This window comes from Rutidosis leptorrhynchoides, chromosome 5 (genome assembly GCF_046630445.1).
Source record: "Rutidosis leptorrhynchoides isolate AG116_Rl617_1_P2 chromosome 5, CSIRO_AGI_Rlap_v1, whole genome shotgun sequence".
In the NCBI taxonomy this organism is placed as follows: domain Eukaryota; kingdom Viridiplantae; phylum Streptophyta; class Magnoliopsida; order Asterales; family Asteraceae; genus Rutidosis; species Rutidosis leptorrhynchoides.
This window is the reverse complement of record NC_092337.1, coordinates 373,119,319-373,140,591: the sequence shown is the minus strand read 5'-3', so window position 1 is coordinate 373,140,591 and position 21,273 is coordinate 373,119,319. Positions and strand designations below refer to the sequence as shown.

The window sequence follows — 21,273 nt, the reverse complement described above, 5'->3', positions numbered from 1 at the left end:
GGGAACGTCCAGATGCAGTTGGTCGTCAAAGTTTGACGATCCTACAAAAGTGCACCGCGGCCATACGTCAAATGGCGTATGGAACTACACCAGATATATTTGACGAATGCATAAAAATTGGTGAGAAAACGGCTGCTTTATGTCTAGATAATTTTTATAGATGCGTATTTCATTTGTTTGCTCCCGTGTATTTGAGAAAACCAACCGCTGATGATATTGCCTGACTTTATAATTTTCACGAACAAAAACATGGTCTACCGGGTATGCTCGGTAGTATTGATTGTATGCATTGGCAATGGAAGAATTGTCCAATTGCTTGGCAAAGACAATATACTCGAGGTGATCAAAAAGGCCCATCTATTATGCTTGAAGCAGTGGCTTCTCAAGATTTGTGGATATGGCATGCATTCTTTGGTATGACTGGTGCAAACAACGACATTAACGTTTTAAATTATTCACCTTTGTTTAACACTATAAAAGAGGGCACTGCTCCACCTTCACCGTTTAATGTAAACGGTCATCACTACGAGAGAGGGTATTACCTAGGTGATGGTATATACCCGGATTGGGCTATGTTGGTCAAAGCTCCCCACAATCCAATTGATGAACAGCGTAAAAAGTTTAAACGGTTTCAAGAAAGTGCAAGGAAAGATATTGAACGTGCATTTGGAGTACTACAAGGTAGATTTGCCATGTTAAAGACTCCGGCAAGATGTATGGACTTCAACAAAATTAGAAGACATATGTACGCTTGTGTTATATTACATAACATGATTCAAGAAAATAACGATTTTTTGATTTCGAAAAGGGATGAAAAAATGATTGCTCACCCAAGTAACCGACCTATTAGGTTGGAAAGGAATTTGAGGGATCGAGATGCCGGGATTAAGAAAATCAGAGATAAGCAAGTTCACAATCGGTTGGAGTCGGATTTAACCGAGCACGTTTGAAACTTATCACCTTATTTTCGTAGCGCTAATATTAATATTGATAATTAATATTCTGTTATGTATTTTATTTTTTCGTTTAGGAATTTTAAATTGATGTATTGTTTTAGGAATTTAAACTAACGTACTTTATTTTCTTTAATAAAAACTAGCCGTTTATTTCATTCATTCGCAAACATACGATTACATTATTTTTCTAAAAATTGAAAAACAACTTAGTTCCTAAAATGATTACATTATTTTCCTAACGGCTATCTTCAACAAGCACCTTCATCAATCTAAGTAATCGCGGATATCATATTGCTGAAATCCGCCATCGCTACTCGAAGATGAAGCAACTTCTTTTGGCGATTCAGAAAGGGCGTGGCTTTCATCCTTAAATTCGGTATAAATCGTAATTGCTTGCCTACGTACCAAAGCTTTTCCAATCAAAGCATAATAATCGTGGTCATCTTCAAGTAGCGTGGCGGGAACTCCGGGTAATTTGAAATACCATACTTGTCTGACTGGGTATGGTATGTCTCGATGGAGAACTTCAAGCAAACTATAAAAATAACGATACTCACGTACATTAATATAATAATCACGTGTTTCGTGAGGTGTATAATTCATCAATTCTCGATCAAATTCACCTCCGTAATGAACTTTTAAGCAAACATTCAACGGACTCATTTTGAAATTTGAGAGAAATTATATAGATTTTTAGGAGAAATGAAGTGTGTGTGTTATAGTTTGTGATGGGTGGGTGTTTAAATAGGAAAAAATATAGCCGTTTGAAAAAAAAAATTAAAAAATTCAAACGGTTGGAAATATAGCCGTTGTATTTAAATAATATTTTTAAAATATAAATATAATCAAATTAATAATAAATATATATACTAATAAACAAAAAACTATTTCACTATTCATCAATAGTAATCATGGGTATTTTCGTCATTTCACCTTTTTTTTGTCCCCAACGATAAAATAAGCAACTTTCGTAAAAGAACCAATCCTTCAATGTTACTAAAAAATGTCGAAAAAATTCTTCTTTACAAAAAAATCAACTAACTTTTTTTTTCCTTCTCTTTTTTCTTCCTCAACGATATAGGAGGCAACTTTTTCATAAAATGAACAACCCTTCAATGCTACCAAAAGATGTCGAAAAACATTTTTTTTACAAAATAGATCAACTAACTTTAAAAAAAAAAAAAAACAACGAACGTTAAAAGAAACAACTTTCACAAAAGGAACAACCCTTCAATGTTAGATGCCGAAATTTTTTTTTTTACAAAATAGATAAAGACTTTTTTTTTAAATCGCATTCAAAACGGAGCCCCCGACGCGAAGCGAGGGCTCCACAACTAGTTAATAATAAAAATAAAATAAAACAAATAAATAAAACAGAAAAATACAAAATTAAATGCCACATCAACATTCCATTAACACAACACCAACTCACAACACCACCACTACTCCACTCAACTACACAATACGTCCTAATCATCAAAAAAGTGTAAAAAGTACACAATACGAACCCACAACATAAACTACCACTACAAATGGTCTAATTATGAAAAATGAACGAGAAGTTTTTGTTTAATCAAGACAAAAGACAGTGCGACACATGGATATTCGAATAGCTGGATACTTCCATAAAGTGGAAGCATGTTAGACAAAGCCTGCTACAACGTTATTATTACATTACTATAATTAGCTTCTCCATTAAATAACTTATTAGTACTATCAAAATATTTGGTGATTCATCAATCAGTCATTTTTTAAAGAAACTATGGTAGGCCGTAATTTATTTATTTATTTATTTATTTACCTACACTCTAAAAGAGACCAACAATTTGGTCACACCCCCTACATTCTAAAAGAGACCAACAATTTGGTCACACCCTCTATCCCAAACTACAACCAAAGCAACAAAACAAACCCACCCCCAAACTTTAAACATCTTACACTTCTAACCCTCCAAAAGGGGTGCGAAACATAAACTCGTAATTTTAATAAAACGTCTTAAATAAACTTCACCCAAATTTACACCGCGCGTATCTTCTCGCTCACCAATCGCTAAATTTATTTATTTATTTACCTACATACTAAAAGAGACCAACAATTTGGTCGTACCCTCTATCCCAAACGACAACCAAAACAACAAAACAAACCCACCCCCAAACTTTAAACATCTTACACTTCTAACCCTCCAAAAAAGGGTGCGAAACATAAACTCATACCCTCTATCCCAAACGACAACCAAAACAACAAAACAAACCCACCCCCAAACTTTAAACATCTTACACTTCTAACCCTCCAAAAAAGGGTGCGAAACATAAACTCATACTTTTAATAAAACGTCTTAAATAAACTTCACCCAAATTTTCACCGCGCGTATCTTCTCGCTCGCCAATCGCTAAATTTTTCCGGCATCACCGTTCAACTCAAAATAATTTTATGAACACAACACAACTAACTATACGCGAAACAGACGTATTTTAAAAAACGCTAAACATTTTGGGCTACCTTTCATACATATACATATATACACATATAATAAACAACCCAAACTAACTACATCATATCGACGTTTTCGTCCCCTTTTGTTAAAATAATCTTCCTGCCGTAAAAAACGCGCAAACCATTATGTATATTAGGTATTAACCACGTGTATCCAAATACATCCGTAGCAACGCGTTTTTAATTTTGTAAATACATAACGCTACGTTAAATATAAATATGCAGTTCGAAAGACGCCGCCGCATCGCGCGGACCACTCTTTCTAGTATTAACTACTACTATAAATTAAATATAGAACTGAGACAAAGAACAAACGTGCACGTTGTCTTAGAAGTCGGAACATGATATATAAGAGTCTATGAACGTGAGTTCTAGCTTCATTCGTGTCAATAATTTGAACTTCTTGCCGGTGATTGGTCTCATTCTAGTAACATAGGGGGTATTCCTTGAAGGTTTTTTTTCTTGACATCCGATTCTTACAAAGTGACTTTGATTTAATGGATATGCAGAGTTTGAATGTTCGTGCTGATTTACACATTTCCGGAAAACTAAGACATAGAGCAGCGTGAAAAATCACTTATTTTTTTACGATCTAAAAATTTGCGATGTAAAACACACATTATGTCAAGGGATTATAATTTGAAAGTGTGCAAATTAACTTTCAACATTTTATTATTATGTGTATTATTGTATTTAACTACTTTCGTAAATGAGGTAGAAAATGGAATATTTAACGAATCGAGATGTTTTCCGTTTTTTATTATAGTTGCCCATGTGGAAGTTGAAGGTTATTAAAGAGTTATCTTTTAGACCCCGTCACCATATATACTTTTTACAATATTAACCCAAAGCGACTTTTGTTCAACTTTAAAACGCCACCACTTGCTGCCAAGTAATGCTCGGTTTTTAGAACCAATATTTAACCCCCCCATATCGAAAGGCAATAAGGCCGTTTCCCATTTTATGCAAGAGTTTCGGATGAGTCACCCGAGCCCCCCCACCCAAAAAAAGAACCTACGACGTAGGCCCTCAAGATTATTAATAACAGAAACAAGGGCCCTAAATAATGAAAAAAAATTAAATATATAAAGGTAATGAATTAAGCACCGATTTTATTAGAGTTAGTCTTCCTCCGAAGGAGATGAATTTCGCCTTCCAATCTGCGAACTGTTTCCCGAATTTTAAGAATACCGGATCCCACTCTTTAATTTTGTTCATGTTTGCCCCTATTGGTAATCCTAGATATGTGATAGGTAACGAACTAACAACACATCCAAGCCATGAAGCCATAATTTCCATTTCAATTTGCGTTACACCCACCTCGAAAAGCTACTATTGTTGAAATTAACCTTTAGCCCCGATGTTTCTTCAAAGCATTCGAGAATCTTCATTAAGTTTTTTGCGTTTCTTTTATTCCATTCCCCGAAGAACATGGTATCATCAGCGTATTGGAGATGAGTAATATGAAATTTGTCTTTACCGATGTAAACGCCTGAAAATAGGTTCCTATTAGCCGCCACTTTAGTTAGTTAATTCAAGCCTTCCGCAGTTATGATGAAAAGATAAGGGGATAAGGGGTCCCTGGCGTACGCCTCTTCGAGTGAAAATTCTTTGGTTGGGGACGTGTTGATAAGAATAGAGACGGATGCAGATGACAAACAAGATTTTATACATTTTAACCATCTTTGACCGAATCTCATTAGTTGCATTATTTCCATTAGGTATTCCCAATTGATACAGTCAACTGCTTTTTTGAAGTCCACTTTGAACATGAAGCATTTTTTCTTTTTTGCTTTTACATCGCTTAATGCTTCGTTTGCAACAAGAATGACATCAAGGATGTATCGGTTTTTATGAACGCACTTTGCTCGAATCCGATCACCAAAGAGATAACCTTGCGTAATCGATTCGATAGGACTTTGCAAAGAATTTTGTAGTAGCTTCCTATTAAGCAAATAGGCCTGTATTCCGAAAAATTTTGAGGGTCTGTATATTTTGGAATAAGTGCCACGAACGACGCGTTGCACCCATTTGAGATTTCGCCTTGTTGGGGGAGAATGTGGGTTAACATGGGATTATGCTTAATGATTATACTAATCTTAACCCATAACAATAAGTGTTTTGATGATTTCATATGCACATAGCTAAAGGTGATGGTAGACATCTTGACATAAATCATTGATAATGCTAAAAAGGAACATATATTTCATAGCAATATTCTTCCAATATGTAAAGCTTTTAGTTGTAATTGTTTTATTTTTAAGTAATAATCGTTTATATTAAATAAGTGCGAAGACAAAAGAAGAAAATGAAGATTTAAAGACGCAAATGACCAAAAAGCTCAAACGTACAAGTTACAATCCAAGTGGTTCAATTTATTGATGAGAAACGTCTAAAAATTGACAAGATTACATGCCGCGAAACGCAAAGTACAAGATATTAAATCATACGAAAAGTCGTTCGAGAAACCGGAACCGAGACATAAACCGGGCGTAAATGTACGAGACAACGGAGCCAAAATTGCAAGTCAACTATGCACAAGAATATAATATAATATATAAATAATTATATAAATTATAAATAAATTATATTTATATATTAAATAAATAAGTCGACAAGCTAGGAAATAAAAGTTGGTGAGCTGGATACTGAACCTCCGCGATCGCGGAGCTGCATAGGGTAAAACCTCCACGATCGCGGAGCTGCCAAAATCAGAATTTGCCTATAAAAGGCACGAGCTTCTGCCGAATCCATTGCACCATCCCAATTCAATCTCACTCTCTGTTAATATATATATATATATATATATATATATATATATATATATATATATATATATATATATATATATATATATATATATATATATATATATATAGTGGTAGGATCAAGAGGGAAGTAACCATTTGGGGAGGAAGCGGGGGGAAGCAAAAACTTTTTTTTTCTTTTTCATTTTTTGATAAAACTTTGTTCACGAACATTATAGATGAGATGAAAATATGAACATTTAGTAGAGACACTTTGTGATAAATGTTTTTATTTTGGCGGAAAAACGCTCGAAGAAGTAATATATAACAATTATCGTATTTTTCGAGCGTATTTTGAGGTTTTAGCTATTGGGGTTTAGATATTAGGGTTTAGATATTAGGGTTTATACGGTTTAGATATTAGGGTTTAGAAATTTAGGGTTTAGGGTTTAGATTTAGGGTTTAGATTTAGGATTTAGATTGAGTTTTTAACACGAACGGTTTAGAGTTTAGGGTTTAGGGTTTGGTGTTTTGGGTTTATGGAATAAACCCAAAACACCAAACCCTAAACCCTAAACTCTAAATCGGGCTAAATTTTACTTCACAAAATATGAAAAAAACGTTCATATTCTTCACGAATAATATTATCTTGAATGTTATTTTTGTCGATCATTTTCCCGCCTAAATAATAACATTCATCACGAAGTGTCTCTTCTAAATGTTCATATTTTCGTGTGATCTTGATGCCGGGAAAAAAAATTTCAAAAAAAACGATAAATAAAAAAATTTGCTTCCCCCCGCTTCCCCCCGATTGGTTACTTCCCCATTGATCCTGCTCCTATATATATATATATATATATATATATATATATATATATATATATATATTATAGTTTAGTTTTATATTAGTTAGTTTGGGTAATGTAACGGTTATTTTACGGGTTTTAAAGTCGGAGCTCTGTCCCTGTAACACTACGCGATTAATGACCAATGTAAGCTAAATTCTCCTTTTTAAATTAATGTCTCGTATTTAAGTTATTATTATGCTTATTTGAGCCGAAGTAATCGTGAATATTGGGCTAAATATTAAGACGGGGTTATTGGGCTTTGGACCATAATTGGGGTTTGGACAAAAGACCGACACTTGTGGAAATTGGACTATGGACTATTAATGGGCTTTATATTCAATTAACTAAATGATATCTTGTTAATTTAATGTAGAGATTTACAACTTGACGTATTTATATATAACCACATACGCTTGATCGGGTACGGTAGGCGGGATATCTATAAATACTAATAATTGTTCATTTGACCGGACACGGGGATGGATTAATAGTCAATGGACTCATTAAAACAGGGGTGGATTACATTCAAGGGTAATTGGTGTAATTATTAATAAAGTATTAAAACCTTGGATTACACGCAGTCGATAACCTGGTGTAATCATTAACAATGTATTAAGACCTTATTACGGTTTAAATCCCCAATTAGTTGGAATATTTGACTTCGGGTATAAGGTTAATTTGGCGAAGACCCTCTCACTTTATAATTATGACCGATGGACTATTATGGACAAAACCAGATGGACTTATCAAATAATCCAGGACAAAGGACAATTAACCCAGGATAATAAATTAAAATCAAAACGTCAAACATCATGATTATGGAAGTTTAAATAAGCATAATTATTTTATTTCATTTCTTATAGCAATTTTATATTTCGTCATTTAAATATCGTTATTTATTTTACGCTTTAAATTAAGTTATATCTAATATTTTGCATTAGGTTTTAATTGTGACTTAAAATATAAAATCGACAAACCGGTCATTAAACGGTGAACCCCCTTTTATAATAATAATAATTATAATATATATATATATATTTTGTACAAATATAGTTATATAAAAATATAGTGTAAAATACGCCGTCTCCCTGTGGAACGAACCGGACTTACTAAAACCTATACTACTCTACGATTAGGTACACTGCCTATAATGTTGTAGCAAGGTTTAGGTATATCCCATCTGTAAATAAATTAAATAAAACCTGTGTAATATTTCGTCATATTTCGTAGTAAACAATAATAGTATTTCGTACACCTCCGCTGCATCATCAAGTTTTTGGCGTCGCTGCCGGAGAGCCCGAAACGCTATATTTTTAATTTATATTTGTAAAAATATAATTAAAAAAAGAAAAAAAATATAAAAATAAAAAAAGGAAAAAAAATATATTTTTAAGATTTTGTTTAAAATATATAAAATTATAAAGTATTTATATTTTTATTTTTAGTTTTTAAAATATAAGTTTATTTTTATTTTATATCTATTATTTTGTAAAAATTAAAATCATATTAATATGTAAAAATTGAAACTGGGCCGAATTAAAATTAAGCCCAATAAAAAATAGCTACTGGGCCGAACTGTTTTGAGCCTGCTATAAATTCTGAGCCTACATCACTCCGCGATCTCGGAGGAATACTGGCAAAACTCCACGCGATTGCGTGGCTGCTCCTGACAGTGTCGACCCTAGCATTAATTACGAAATTATGGTAGAATTTAATTATTATTTATTATTTTGGGTTTAGTTTTTAATATTAATAATATTAGTTATTAGTTTTAATATTAATATTAATTTGTAATATTAAGATTTATTATTTTGTATTAATTATATAGATTAATATTTTTATATAATAATAATATAAAACTAATATTTTTATATAAAATTTTATTTTATCATTTTTTTTAGAATTTGTATCTTTTTATCGTTTAGTTCGTAATTATAGTTTTAGTTTCATTTTGCCTTAGTTTATGTTTAGTTTTTAAGTTTTGCCTTAGATTAAGCTTAAATTTTTAGTTTGTAATTTTTGCCGTAATTCTCCTTTGAGGTCTTTTTCTTAGAATTAGATTTTAAAAGCCTTTAGAATTTTTAGACTTTAGTCGCAACTTTTAGTTTTAAGTTTTTAGACGCTAAGCTTCAAACGTAGAATTTTAGTTTCTAAGTTTTAATTGTTTTTCGACGTTTATTTTTCTTCTTCTTGTTTTTCGACGCGCTTTTTCTTTTTCATTTCTACGCTCTAGTTTTTAGGACATAGATTTTGATTTCAAAATTTCGACAAAAAATTATTGTAAGCGATTAAATTAATAGACGCCAGTTTTCTGGTTCGTAGTAATAGTTGGATTTGTTAGTGGCGAGTTGTGGACTTCCGATTTAAAGGGTCCTGGCTACCTGCTGCATCTATTGGCTATTCGAAACGTGGGCAAAAGTAGAAAAGTCTATTAATTTGATAACTTATATAATTTTTAGTTTTATAACTAATAGGATAATTAGTAAATGCACCACATTGTAGCTAAAATTTAGCAATAAGCGTATTATGGAAAATCTCGAAAATATTTTGGAAACTCTTTCTGACATGCAAAATCAATTAAATCAATACTCTCAAATGAGTGTTGATGAAAATTCGTTCAGTCAAACTTGGATCACGAATAATGAAACAATAACTGGTTTTGAAATCTGTGGAGATTATCATTCAACATGGGAATGTTATTATTACGTTCCTACAGAAAATTATGCACTCATGGAACCTGAATAGAACGATTATGAAGATTCAAATTGGGATTATTCCCAAGAATATATCCAAACTCAACAACGAGAGGACGAGGAAAATTATGTGTCTGAAAATTTATTAGATTATATGAAAATCAAACTCGAATAATTTGACGCACAAAATGAACAAATGAGAGAGTTTGCAAATTGGCAAGCTGAAACTCTATCAGACTACACACCTGTTGATCTGAGGAGTCGTGTGCAAGAAAATCTCATATCATCGAATTTTGTTGAATTTGAGAGCTCCGAAATCACCAATTATCCCGATGATACTTTTTATTCAGTTTTACCAATTTCACAACATATCGACACATTAGCCTCTACCGACGAAATTATCAATCCATCAATGGATGAAGAAGAAGTAAGGGTGACAAATTGGTACTCTTGGGAAAACGATAACGTTGAAAATTTTACCCCCGAGACCAAAGTGGTGGGACCGATAAGGACCGTTAAAGAAGAAGATTCGATCCCGAAATTCACCATCCCACAACCTTCCAACCCAATATTCTCAATAGACGAGTCATCTACCGAAGATGAACTACGAGCTGTAATATATATTGACACCTCGGATTTCACCCAATTGGGTAATAGAGGTAATAACTTTGATCCCGAGAATGAACGGAAGGAAATGTTAGGAATTGTCCACCCTAAAGAAATATGTATGTCAGTTTATAACGATCCATTTGACCAAGAACCAGAAAAGAGACACATCCATTTACTAAAAGCTACACTTAAAGAAGAATTAATTAGTGACAATCGGGTGGGTCTAAACTTTAAACCCATTGATATATTATACACCACCCGAGATGTAAATAACTGGCTCACTATTTTAATTCGTGGAACTTATTCCACCGACTTCACATGTTGTCAGCTAAGTGTGGGGAAGTCCAACCCCACTTAACGTTAAATTCGGGGTTCGGGTTAGTGCATAACTCGTTAATAAAAATGCATGATGACTTAGGGTAAAAGACGTATTTTCAAAAATTAGCAAACAGTTCAGAAAAGCAACCGTTTTTGAAGAAAAACATGTGTGATAAAACAACAAAAGGAATAAACAATGAGGCGCACCATCTATAATTCGACGAGCTTAGTAATTACAAACTGGGTATTTTTAATCACTTTTCTACACTAATCACCCTCATGAATTTATAATTATAGTCTGATTTCATGCAAATGAGGGCATTGCATGATCTCAAGTGTGCGGAAGGGTTATAAATTCTCTCGGGTTTGCACTTGGTTTATTTGCCAAATTTTGTGAAAATTTGAAAATTTTTCAACTTAATGAATTCAAAATCATATTTATACATATTTATGAACGATAAAACTAGGTGATAATACCGAAATTATTGTTACCTCGGAGAGAACATAAATTGAGAAACAACCCAAAACGCTTGAATTCATTTAAAATGGAATAAAGGAGAATAAAAAGGCAAAGAAAAACATAAATAAAAGCTAAGTGTGGGAAGAATTTATCAAGTTCTTTAAAACATATATCACATATTTTGTACAAGATTATTGCAGGTACTTTGGACTAAACTAATCAGTTTTACCCTAATTACTGTAATATATTTGAAAGAAAGATGGATCTACACGATGAATCAATTCCATCATTAAAAGGAAGTAAAGTCTTTCGAAAAAGATACGCGCTTCTTGATTTAGGTCAGGAAGTTGTCGTCCAGACCAGCTGTAGGTTGACGAGAAATCTAGAAAAGTCATCTCTAAAATCAGCAGAAAATCCACAGACCTCAGCATCAAACAGGGTCGCCAAGTGGTCAGACTTATCCTAACCATGAGAGGATCTGTCTCGTAAAATGGGGAGGGCGCCATGCAAATTAGCTTGATAAGACTAATAAATCAGACCCCCAGAAAGGATAATCTCCTTAAAGATCAAAAATCAGCTTTTAAGCCTGATATTACTCAATCCTTGAGATTGACCTTAAAGATTGAGAATTACAAACTCATGGAATTCGATGATATCTAAACTCGAGCTTGAACGAGAAAATATTTTGATCAAAGTTACAAACCGATTTGTTTTCTGAAAACCCATTTTCAATGCGTTCATTACCATTGAACGTAAAATCCTAGGAATTCACCTGGAATTCATTAGGTCACCTGAACCAAATCGGGTGTCAACCGTAAGAACGGTGGTTGCATAGCATGGTCGAAGAAAGGACCTTGTGCCAGACCGAAAAATTATAGGGTGATCTTTACTATTTCTCCTACAAAGGATAGTAATTGCATCCGGCACATTTTTGGACCATGAACAAATGCATGTCATTATACATTGCCTTAAAAGTTGCTTATTCAACGCTTTCCTTTACAACCGGACGGTAGTTTACCGAAAGGTAATATACAGAGCAAGTATACTGGACGTGTTGCTTTCCTAATACAAGGTTAGCAAGTGGGTGACACAAAACCATAAGTTTTTAGCTAAAATTTTAAAATTTGAAACCCACACTACCCACAAAAACATTTTGTAAACACCGGTGAAGGGTTATTCCGGAAACCTTATATAGGGTAAAAGCTAGATTAATTTTTAAAAGATCAAATATTTTCATAAAGATCCAATTTCCTTAAAGGATCTAAATTTTTATAGTCATGTGGGACTGTAAACCACATTGTTACTATCATTGTTTAAACCGCCATATCAAAATCATTGATGTATAAAGTGTGAGAATAAAAAAGTGATTCGAGTGAAATGTGATTTAATTTCAAGTTCTGTATTGCTTGAGGACAAACAACGTTCAAGTGTGGGAATATTTGATAATGCTAAAAAGGAACATATATTTCATAGCAATATCCTTCCAATATGTAAAGCTTTTAGTTGTAATTGTTCTATTTTTAAGTAATAATCGTTTATATTAAATAAGTGTGAAGACAAAAGAAGAAAATGAAGATTTAAAGACGTAAATGACCAAAAAGCTCAAACGTACAAGTTACAATCCAAGTGGTTCAATTTATTGATGAGAAACGTCTAAAAATTGACAAGAGTACATGCCGTGAAACGCAAAGTACAAGATATTAAATCATACGAAAAGTCGTTCGAGAAACCGGAACCGAAACATAAACCGGGCGTAAATGTACAAGACAACGGAGCCAAAATTACAAGTCAACTATGCACAAGAATATAATATAATATATAAATAATTATATAAATTATATATAAATTATATTTATATATTAAATAAATAAGTCGACAAGCTAGGAAACAAAAGTTGGTGAGCTGGATACTGAACCTCCGCGATCGCGGAGCTGTATAGGGTAAAACCTCCACGATCTCGGAGCTGCCAAAATCAGAATTTTCCTATAAAAGGCACGAGCTTCTGCCGAATCCATTGCACCATCCCAATTCAATCTCACTCTCTGTTAATATATATATATATATATATATATATATATATATATATATATATATATATATATATATATATATATATATATATATATATATATATATATATAATATAGTTTAGTTTTATATTAGTTAGTTTGAGTAATGTAACGGTTATTTTACGGGTTTTAAAGTCGGAGCTCTGTCCCTGTAACACTACGCGATTAATGATCACTGTAAGCTAAATTATCATTTTTAAATTAATGTCTCGTATTTAAGTTATTATTATGCTTATTTGAGCCGAAGTAATCGTGAATGTTGGGCTAAATATTAAGACAGGGTTATTGGGCTTTGGACCATAATTGGGGTTTGGATCATGATTACGAAAGTTTAAATAAGCATAATTATTTTATTTCATTTCTTATCACAATTTTATATTTCGTCATTTAAATATCGTTATTTATTTTACGCTTTAAATTAAGTTATATATAATATTTTGCATTAGGTTTTAATTGTGACTTAAAATATAAAATCGACAAACCGATCATTAAAGGGTAAACCCCCTTTTATAATAATAATAATTGTAATATATATATATATATATATATATATATATATATATATATATATATTGTACAAATATAGTTATATAAAAATATAGTGTAAAATAAGCCGTCTCCCTTTGGAACGAACCGGACTTACTAAAAACTATACTACTCTATGATTAGGTACACTGCATATAGTGTTGTAGCAAGGTTTAGGTATATCCCATCTGTAAATAAATTAAATAAAACTTGTGTAATATTTCATCATATTTCGTAGTAAACAATAATAGTATTTCGTACACCTCCGCTGCATCATCAATCATCAAGTTCACTAATCCACACTTGATCTAGCAAAAGAACAAAAACCAAAAGAAAGCCTAAAATGAAAAAACAGGGAACACTGCTAAACCACGATCGACCGCAGGTCAGACCCTTGGAGACCTGCACCCAAATTTATGAAATCAGGGATGCACGGTCGACTCCACGGCTGACCGTGGATAGACCTCAGAAACCTTCTGTCCGTATTTTGATCGAAAAATGTTTGACCACTTTCGGGCGTCTATAATTTATGAAACATGTTCAAACATGCTTAGGATAGTTGCCTCCTTCATTCCCAAAGGAGTTTTGGTCACTAGAACACTAATCTTGGTTAATCACGCCTAATGACACCTTAATGACGATTAAGCCTAGATTAAGGAAAACACATAAGTGCTTTAGGAAAACATGTACATCTAAAATATATCTACACATTCTTAGGATGGTCACCAAGTCCCAACCAAGAGTTGCTATTTCCTTGTACATGTGTTGGATATTAATGTATGCTTATACATTAATCTTGCAAATGCCACTTTGCAAGTAAAGCTTACTTAGTTTTAGTTTAATGCTATGTTATCACTATATGCTTAATTCTAAGATTACTTAATTATCTCTTGCTAGTCATTACATGAATATTACCTGACTACTTGTTATTAGTACATGTGTATTACTTGACTATTTGACTAAGTGCTAAATGATAAGTAGTAAGTTAATATGTATATGTATCAAACTTGTCTTGCTATTTGTTACTAGATGGAAGTAGTAATTGGACTACTTCAATATATATACATGAGTTACTTGGATAAATTGTAAAATGTCATAATCTAGTAAACTTAAAAGACAATGAAATATTAACACACATAGGTTTGCTTAAGTCTAAAATTAAGTTTATGAATAAGTTTAAACTTGATTAACTTGATGTCTTGCAACATGCTTAATTGTTGATGCTTAATTTGTCAAGACATCATTAACACACTTAATTAATTACAAACAAGTTCAAATTTGAATACTAGCATGCTTTGTGATTAAAGTGGGTTTGTGTCATCAATGACATGTTGACCAACTAATAGAGATTTAGCAAATGTGTTAAAAACAAATAAAGAGTTATGACAAAACTGAGATTGCCTCAAATGATTATCATGTCTTATATCCAAGAATGTTAGATTTTCCCCTTTGGACATGATAAGTCACTATCAAAGCAATCCATCCAAGGTAAATGGACAATTAATGCATATAGTACTTTTATAGGATGTTGGTTATCTTTTGCATGTGTTAAATGAAGTAAATTTTCCAAAGAGTGATGTCCAAAACTGATTCAAACGGCTATACAACGGATATATATTTTGGACTGAAGCACGTGCGGTCGACCCACGGTCGATCGTGAGTAAAGCCGTAGACATGGCTGACTTTTTATCTCTCCATATAGATAGCAAGACTTGGGAAAGTTTGAAGACTTGGACCTTTTACATGCTACAACTCAAAATCATCAAAGAATCACAAGAACACAATACTTCTACATATGTTTGTGATTAAAGCAAGAGAAGTTTTATAATCTCATAGATTATAAAAGGGGTCATTGTAAACTTACTTTCAAATTATTATCTTTGTGAGTTTACATAGTGTTGTATTAATCCTTAGAATTATCTTAGGATTGTCATCACTGAAAAAGGGAGAGTCTTTGTACTTTGTAATTAGAGGCATATGCTAGCTTAGCTATCATCTTCCTTAAAGAGAACTAGGGAGTTAATTAATCTCATTGGAGATTAATACTTGTCCAAGCTGAAGACAATTTGATCTAAGTTGGAGGTAATCCTTCAAAGAGATAGAGGGATTAGGTTTGTTGTATAAAGAGAGGTACCAGACTTGTAAATCGGATCTCCATCGGATTTGGAGAAAAGTGCTTAGTGAAGCAACAAATCCCGATTAGTGAATCGGGGAGTGGATTAAGGTGGATTAGTTAACATCCACCCGAACCACTATAAATCCTTGTGTTTATGTTCTTTACTTTACTTTCCGCATCATTACAAACATAAACACACCACACATTAGTTTGAGTTGACTAACGTGATCAATCATTGTTCATATCGTATTGATCATCGAAAAAGTTTCAAAAATCGTATTAAGTAACTATTCACCTCCCTCTAGTTACTTACACGCCTGTTTCCCGAAAATAATTAAAAGCGTTAGTTAATTCATTCTTAATTGAATCCCAAAAAACCTTAAAAAATTTCATGTTGAAACCGTCGAGACCGGGTACGTTTGTGCCACCGCATTCGTTAATTGTATTGAGAATTTCACTTTCGTTGAATGAGATTTCTATGACTGAAGCTTCTTCTACAGACAATTTCTTATCAAGCTGACCAAGGAACACAAAGTGGCGGTTATCAGTGTCTTTAAATCTAGACTTAAAGTGATTGAAAGCCATCTCTTTTATGGTTTCGGGGTTTTCGTTCCATTTTCCATTTAAGTTCACCCCTCGATTGTTATTCTTGTTTTGACGCCTCTTTATTAAGGAATTAAAGAATTTACTGTTTTCATCTCCTTCGCATGCCCATTTTATTCTTACTTTTTGTTTGAGAATTTCGACTTTTTCTTTGTCTTTTTGCAACCATTTTTTTCTCGAGTTTTACCATGATTCGATTTCCTGTTCGGTTAGATCTCTTGTGCCAATTGTGAGTTCCCATTACGATACCTCTTTTTGAATTTCCATGATTTCCAAATTTAGCTTCCTGAACTTTAGGTTGTGTTTCAAAATTTATACTTCTTTCACATTTTTTAACTTATCTCTGAACGTACAGTCACCGTTGGTATTTCTAGTTTGTGTATTCCAAGCTTCGATCACATCTTGCTTACTCTCTTCATTATCAAACCAATTATTGAAAATCCGAATTAGTTTAGGGTCGAAATTAGTATTCGAGTCCTTTAACATGATCGAGCAGTGATCGGAGTGTTTCCTATCTAAGGTGCTTGCTGCCAGACCTTTTCACAAAGATGCACATTTTTCTGAAATCAAGAAATGATCGAGTTTACTGTATTTCAGCCCGTCATCACTTATTCTAGTATATTTCATTCCACCTAATAGGACATCGATCAAGTGTCAATTTTTTTGGGCAGATCTTGGGGTCACATTTTATATTTACACATTTATTAGACATATAAGATTAGGTTGGGCTAGGCTCAAGTTTAGGTGGATTTTTAAATGTTTTAATGTTAGATTGTATCGTTATAAATATCGTATCAATAATAAAATAATCATAACGAAGTTTAGACTATTTAATATGATATCGTAACGAGTCTAATCTTAAAACCCGATTAGCCACTACAAGCCGTTTTCTTCATATCCATGTCAGATCATCCTATCATACCAACAACCCTCTCACCTACCATTTATAACCCCTAATCTGAAATCTGCCGTTAAAAAAAATAATCTTGTTTTCTTTTGGCATTAACCTTGCCGTCATCTATCGTCAACACATGACGCCAACATATTGTCTATATAGATCAATCACATCCGATTTATATATTTTTTTTAATTACTAAAATCGTCCTTAGATGTCCACTTAGATTTTTATTTTTTTCTTTGTATTTATTTTCTACGATATTTATTGCCACGAGAATGAGCCGCATAGATTAACCAAGTTCCAAACAAAACGAAAAAAAGTTAAAAAATACTTATTTGAAGCATTGATAAACATTAATATCGTCGACAAAAGTTTTCTACCAAAGTCCTACTCGATCCTTATTTAAAGCAGACAATAACGTGAAAGAAAAAATGTTATAGGAAAGTAACACGCAATCAAGCAATACACAAATATATTCTATCAATGCAACGAATGAAAAAAAAAAAAAGTTACTTTAATTTATATATTAGCATCTTTTCCCGTATCTAGCTTTCACGATATCGACGCCTGAATTGCTGGGGAATATTACACATATTAGGTTATACTAGGTTAGGCTTAAGTTCGATTATGAACTTGCTTATTAGGGTTTTTATGTATTTTAGGATTTCCTTATAATCCATAAAATAATAATGGATTAATAAAACATACTGTAATAAACTACGTACGTTATAATAATACTGTCTTGCACACTTAATTATATATTTGTCATAAACTCATAAAGTTTTCTTCATTTGAAATGGATTCCCTTGATATCATTAACGATTACATCAGATAATATATTACAAGAATATTGGGCCTAAGGCCAAGCATTTGGGCCGAGTATAAGAAAAGGCCAAGTAGGCTAATGTCTTATGTCTAAGCTAATGACATAGAGATCTGTTAATATTCTTTGAGCTGAAGTAATGCGAACACTCGAAACTCAGAGAAAATAGCTTTAGAGAGGGCTTGAGTGATGATGTGTACATACTCGTATCGAGATGGTACGTAATGAACTTGAACCCGAACTTTGGCTCAAATTTACGTACAAAATAAATGTTTATCTCAATATTTTCTGCCAATAATATCATTAATCATTGATTATTAATAAAATTATTATTATTGCTATATATAGTTGGTTAATGGTTTATGCTTTATTGTTTTATATATTACTGGTAATGGTAATTTATTTTACTCCCTCTGTATCAAAATAATAGTCATGTTTTGACTTTTAAAGTTTTCTTTTTTTAACTTTGACCTTAAATATTTTTTATTACATTACATAATACTTCTATTTGATGAAAATTATACTAATAAGAAATACATTTAATACACAATATATTCATATAATTTTTATCAAAAATTATATAGCGCAAATAAATATATTTTAGTTAATGTGAAAAATTAGATTAAAAAGTCAAATCATTACTATAATTTTGAAACGGACTTCAAAACAAAAATAAAAAACACAAAAAATAATTATCGTATGGACAGATCCTTCATTGAAACTGCCTGCCAATTTACATCCGTACTTAGGAATCTTCCAATCTTCCAATTAATAATAAAAAAGCCATTTTGAACATGACCCGATCTACAACGTATCATCTTTGATGCTCCCAGAAAATATAAAATAGTTAACAGTTGGCTTAGTCATAATAGGATCATATATAAAAATCAACTCAATTACTTGTATAAGTTTTCCACGTTAATCGCTTGAATCTCAAATCATTCTTGTACATATATAAAAATCATACCTATAAAAACTATGTTACTTATTTCTTTGTAAGGTTTAAGTTGAAATATGTATGTGACACGATCTCTTTCGCACTATAAAAGCTCTCCTGAAGCTCTTTATTTGCCTCCTGATGGTCCAAACTCGGGTTACTTAGTGATCCAAGACCAAGAGTCTGAGACGTACTCGTGTTTCGGGCTGTACAAGAATCGATATCTACCCGATTTGCCATTTCCTCAAAACAAAATACTGACCACACGGTATTCGTCTGGATCGGGTGAAAATAGACATGTATCTTATAATAAAGTTGTCTTGATTCCAGTCCTTAATCAACCGTTGTCATCAAACAGATACTATGCAATAAAACCAAATGGATCACATAAAGGGTATGTATATATTTACCATGACTAATGTGCTTTACTTGTGTATATATATTAAAATATGTTTATTTGTGATTTGGTACCATGTTTGTTATATGAACTGCTGATCAGATCACCTTCGGATCCTGAATCGTGTGATATCATATTTAAGATTTAGTGAAATCATTCAAGATAGCCAAATGGTTAGCTTAGTGGTTAGGGTCCAGATATACATGTTTTAATTTCATGAGCAGCATATTTTAGATGGTAGGGGAAATGGTCAAACATGGCCGCTGGATAACCCAGTTAGGTCGTGTGCAAGAGAATAAAAGTATTCGCCCTCCCTAGGAATTCCGAACCGGAAAACATTATATGTTTACCCATTTATATTTACCATTTAGTGGAAACAGATCATTTATCATAAATAAACTAACAAGTTTGAAATTAACCATATCAGGGAAGCGTTTGCTTGTTCAAAGGACGAAGATATGCGTCAATGTTGTTTTTGCAGCTGCGTTCGCGATGTTAAGCCAAGGGCCTTGAACCCACAAGACGTGTACCAACAATTTGAGATCATTCCTTATCAAACGCCTTGTACCGGTAGTGGTAGTTTTTATGCCAAATCTCTTATTGAAGATGGTCATCCTCCAAATTTCTTGAGGAGAAAAGGTTGGCAGATTTACACTAAAACACCTAAAAACTACGAGTTACGTGAAGCAAAAGGAATCGATGTTTCACTTCGTTCTCGTCTCCCCAAATTACCATTCTCACCCGCAACCAAAACTTCCGACTCTCTGGCTGTTGGCAAGTGGTATTGTCCCTTTATGTTCATTAAGGAAGGGAACTTGAGTGACCAAGTGAAGAAGTCTATTTTTTATGAAATGACACTAGAGCAAAAGTGGGAGCGGGTTTTTGAACTCGAAAACGATGATAACGATAAAGGTCACAATGTATCCGTGAGAGGTGAAATGCGTAGTGAATCGGTTTTTATCGGTGAGCGTCGGGTGGAGGCAATGTGGGATGAGAAAAACGTGGTGAACGGAGTCGTATGGTTTACGAGTTTTGAGGGTGAAGAGAGTGTAGGTTTGAGTTTGGAAGTTATGCAAAGAATAAAGTGGGAAGAAGAGAAGGTTGGATGGGTTGGTGTCGGGGACAAAAGAGTTAAGAAGGTGAATAGAGAAGAGAAATTTGAAGGGGGTGGTGAGTGGAGGAGATTTGGTTGTTATGTTTTGGTTGAAAGATTTGTTGTTAAAAGAATGGATGGAAGCTTGGTTTTGGCGTATGAGTTTGGTCATTCACATCAAGTTAAATGCATATTTGAGTAAGATTTATGTGATCTTTTTATTTTTATTTTTGTTGTTGTTGTTTATAATGGTTTTTGATAATATGATGATGTGCATTGTTATGTTTAAAAGACTTTGTAAGGGTGAGGTGTGAAGATATAAATACCTCATTCATGTGTTAGTTTCTCAACCATAACCACACTTTTACACCAACAAATACACCATAACAAACAAACACTTCACCAATTCCTTTCAAACCTTCATGTAACACTTTGATATGTAACATTGATGTATGAATTGTGACACTTTGATGTTCAGTTTCATTACAACATTCAGTTTCATATCATCTTCATGTTCATCATAACATAAACGCAGTGGCGAATCTTGAATAAGTGTTATGGGAGTGCCAAAAATATATGAAACTTAAAAATAGTTTCACAAAGAGTCACCCGTTATATTTCAAATGATTTTGTGATCGAAAATAATGTAGTCATGAACATTTAACATAATATATATATATATATATAT

The 21,273-nt window shown here is 32.8% G+C and overlaps 2 protein-coding genes across 2 annotated transcripts; both read left to right on the top strand.

The window, feature by feature from the left end:
• Positions 1 to 284: 284 nt before the first annotated feature.
• On the top strand, positions 285 to 950 carry LOC139849738 (protein ALP1-like). Its single transcript, XM_071839365.1, has one exon. The coding sequence runs from the start codon at positions 285 to 287 to the stop codon at positions 948 to 950; it is 666 nt and encodes a 221-aa protein (XP_071695466.1).
• An 18,187-nt stretch (positions 951 to 19,137) lies between these two features.
• LOC139850288 (uncharacterized) lies at positions 19,138 to 20,808 on the top strand. Its single transcript, XM_071839877.1, has 2 exons — positions 19,138 to 19,489; positions 19,920 to 20,808. The coding sequence occupies exons 1-2, from the start codon at positions 19,173 to 19,175 to the stop codon at positions 20,785 to 20,787; spliced, it is 1,185 nt and encodes a 394-aa protein (XP_071695978.1). The 5' UTR covers positions 19,138 to 19,172; the 3' UTR covers positions 20,788 to 20,808.
• Positions 20,809 to 21,273: the final 465 nt, after the last annotated feature.

What these genes read in the sequence shown, in the direction of transcription:
- LOC139849738 (XM_071839365.1), top strand. Translation starts at nt 285, where the DNA reads ATGCATTGGCAATGGAAGAATTGTCCAATTGCTTGGCAAAGACAATAT.
- LOC139850288 (XM_071839877.1), top strand. Translation starts at nt 19,173, where the DNA reads ATGTATGTGACACGATCTCTTTCGCACTATAAAAGCTCTCCTGAAGCT. An exon ending in CCAAATGGATCACATAAAGG is followed by an intron (nt 19,490 to 19,919) that starts GTATGTATATAT and finishes TAACCATATCAG; the next exon opens with GGAAGCGTTTGCTTGTTCAA.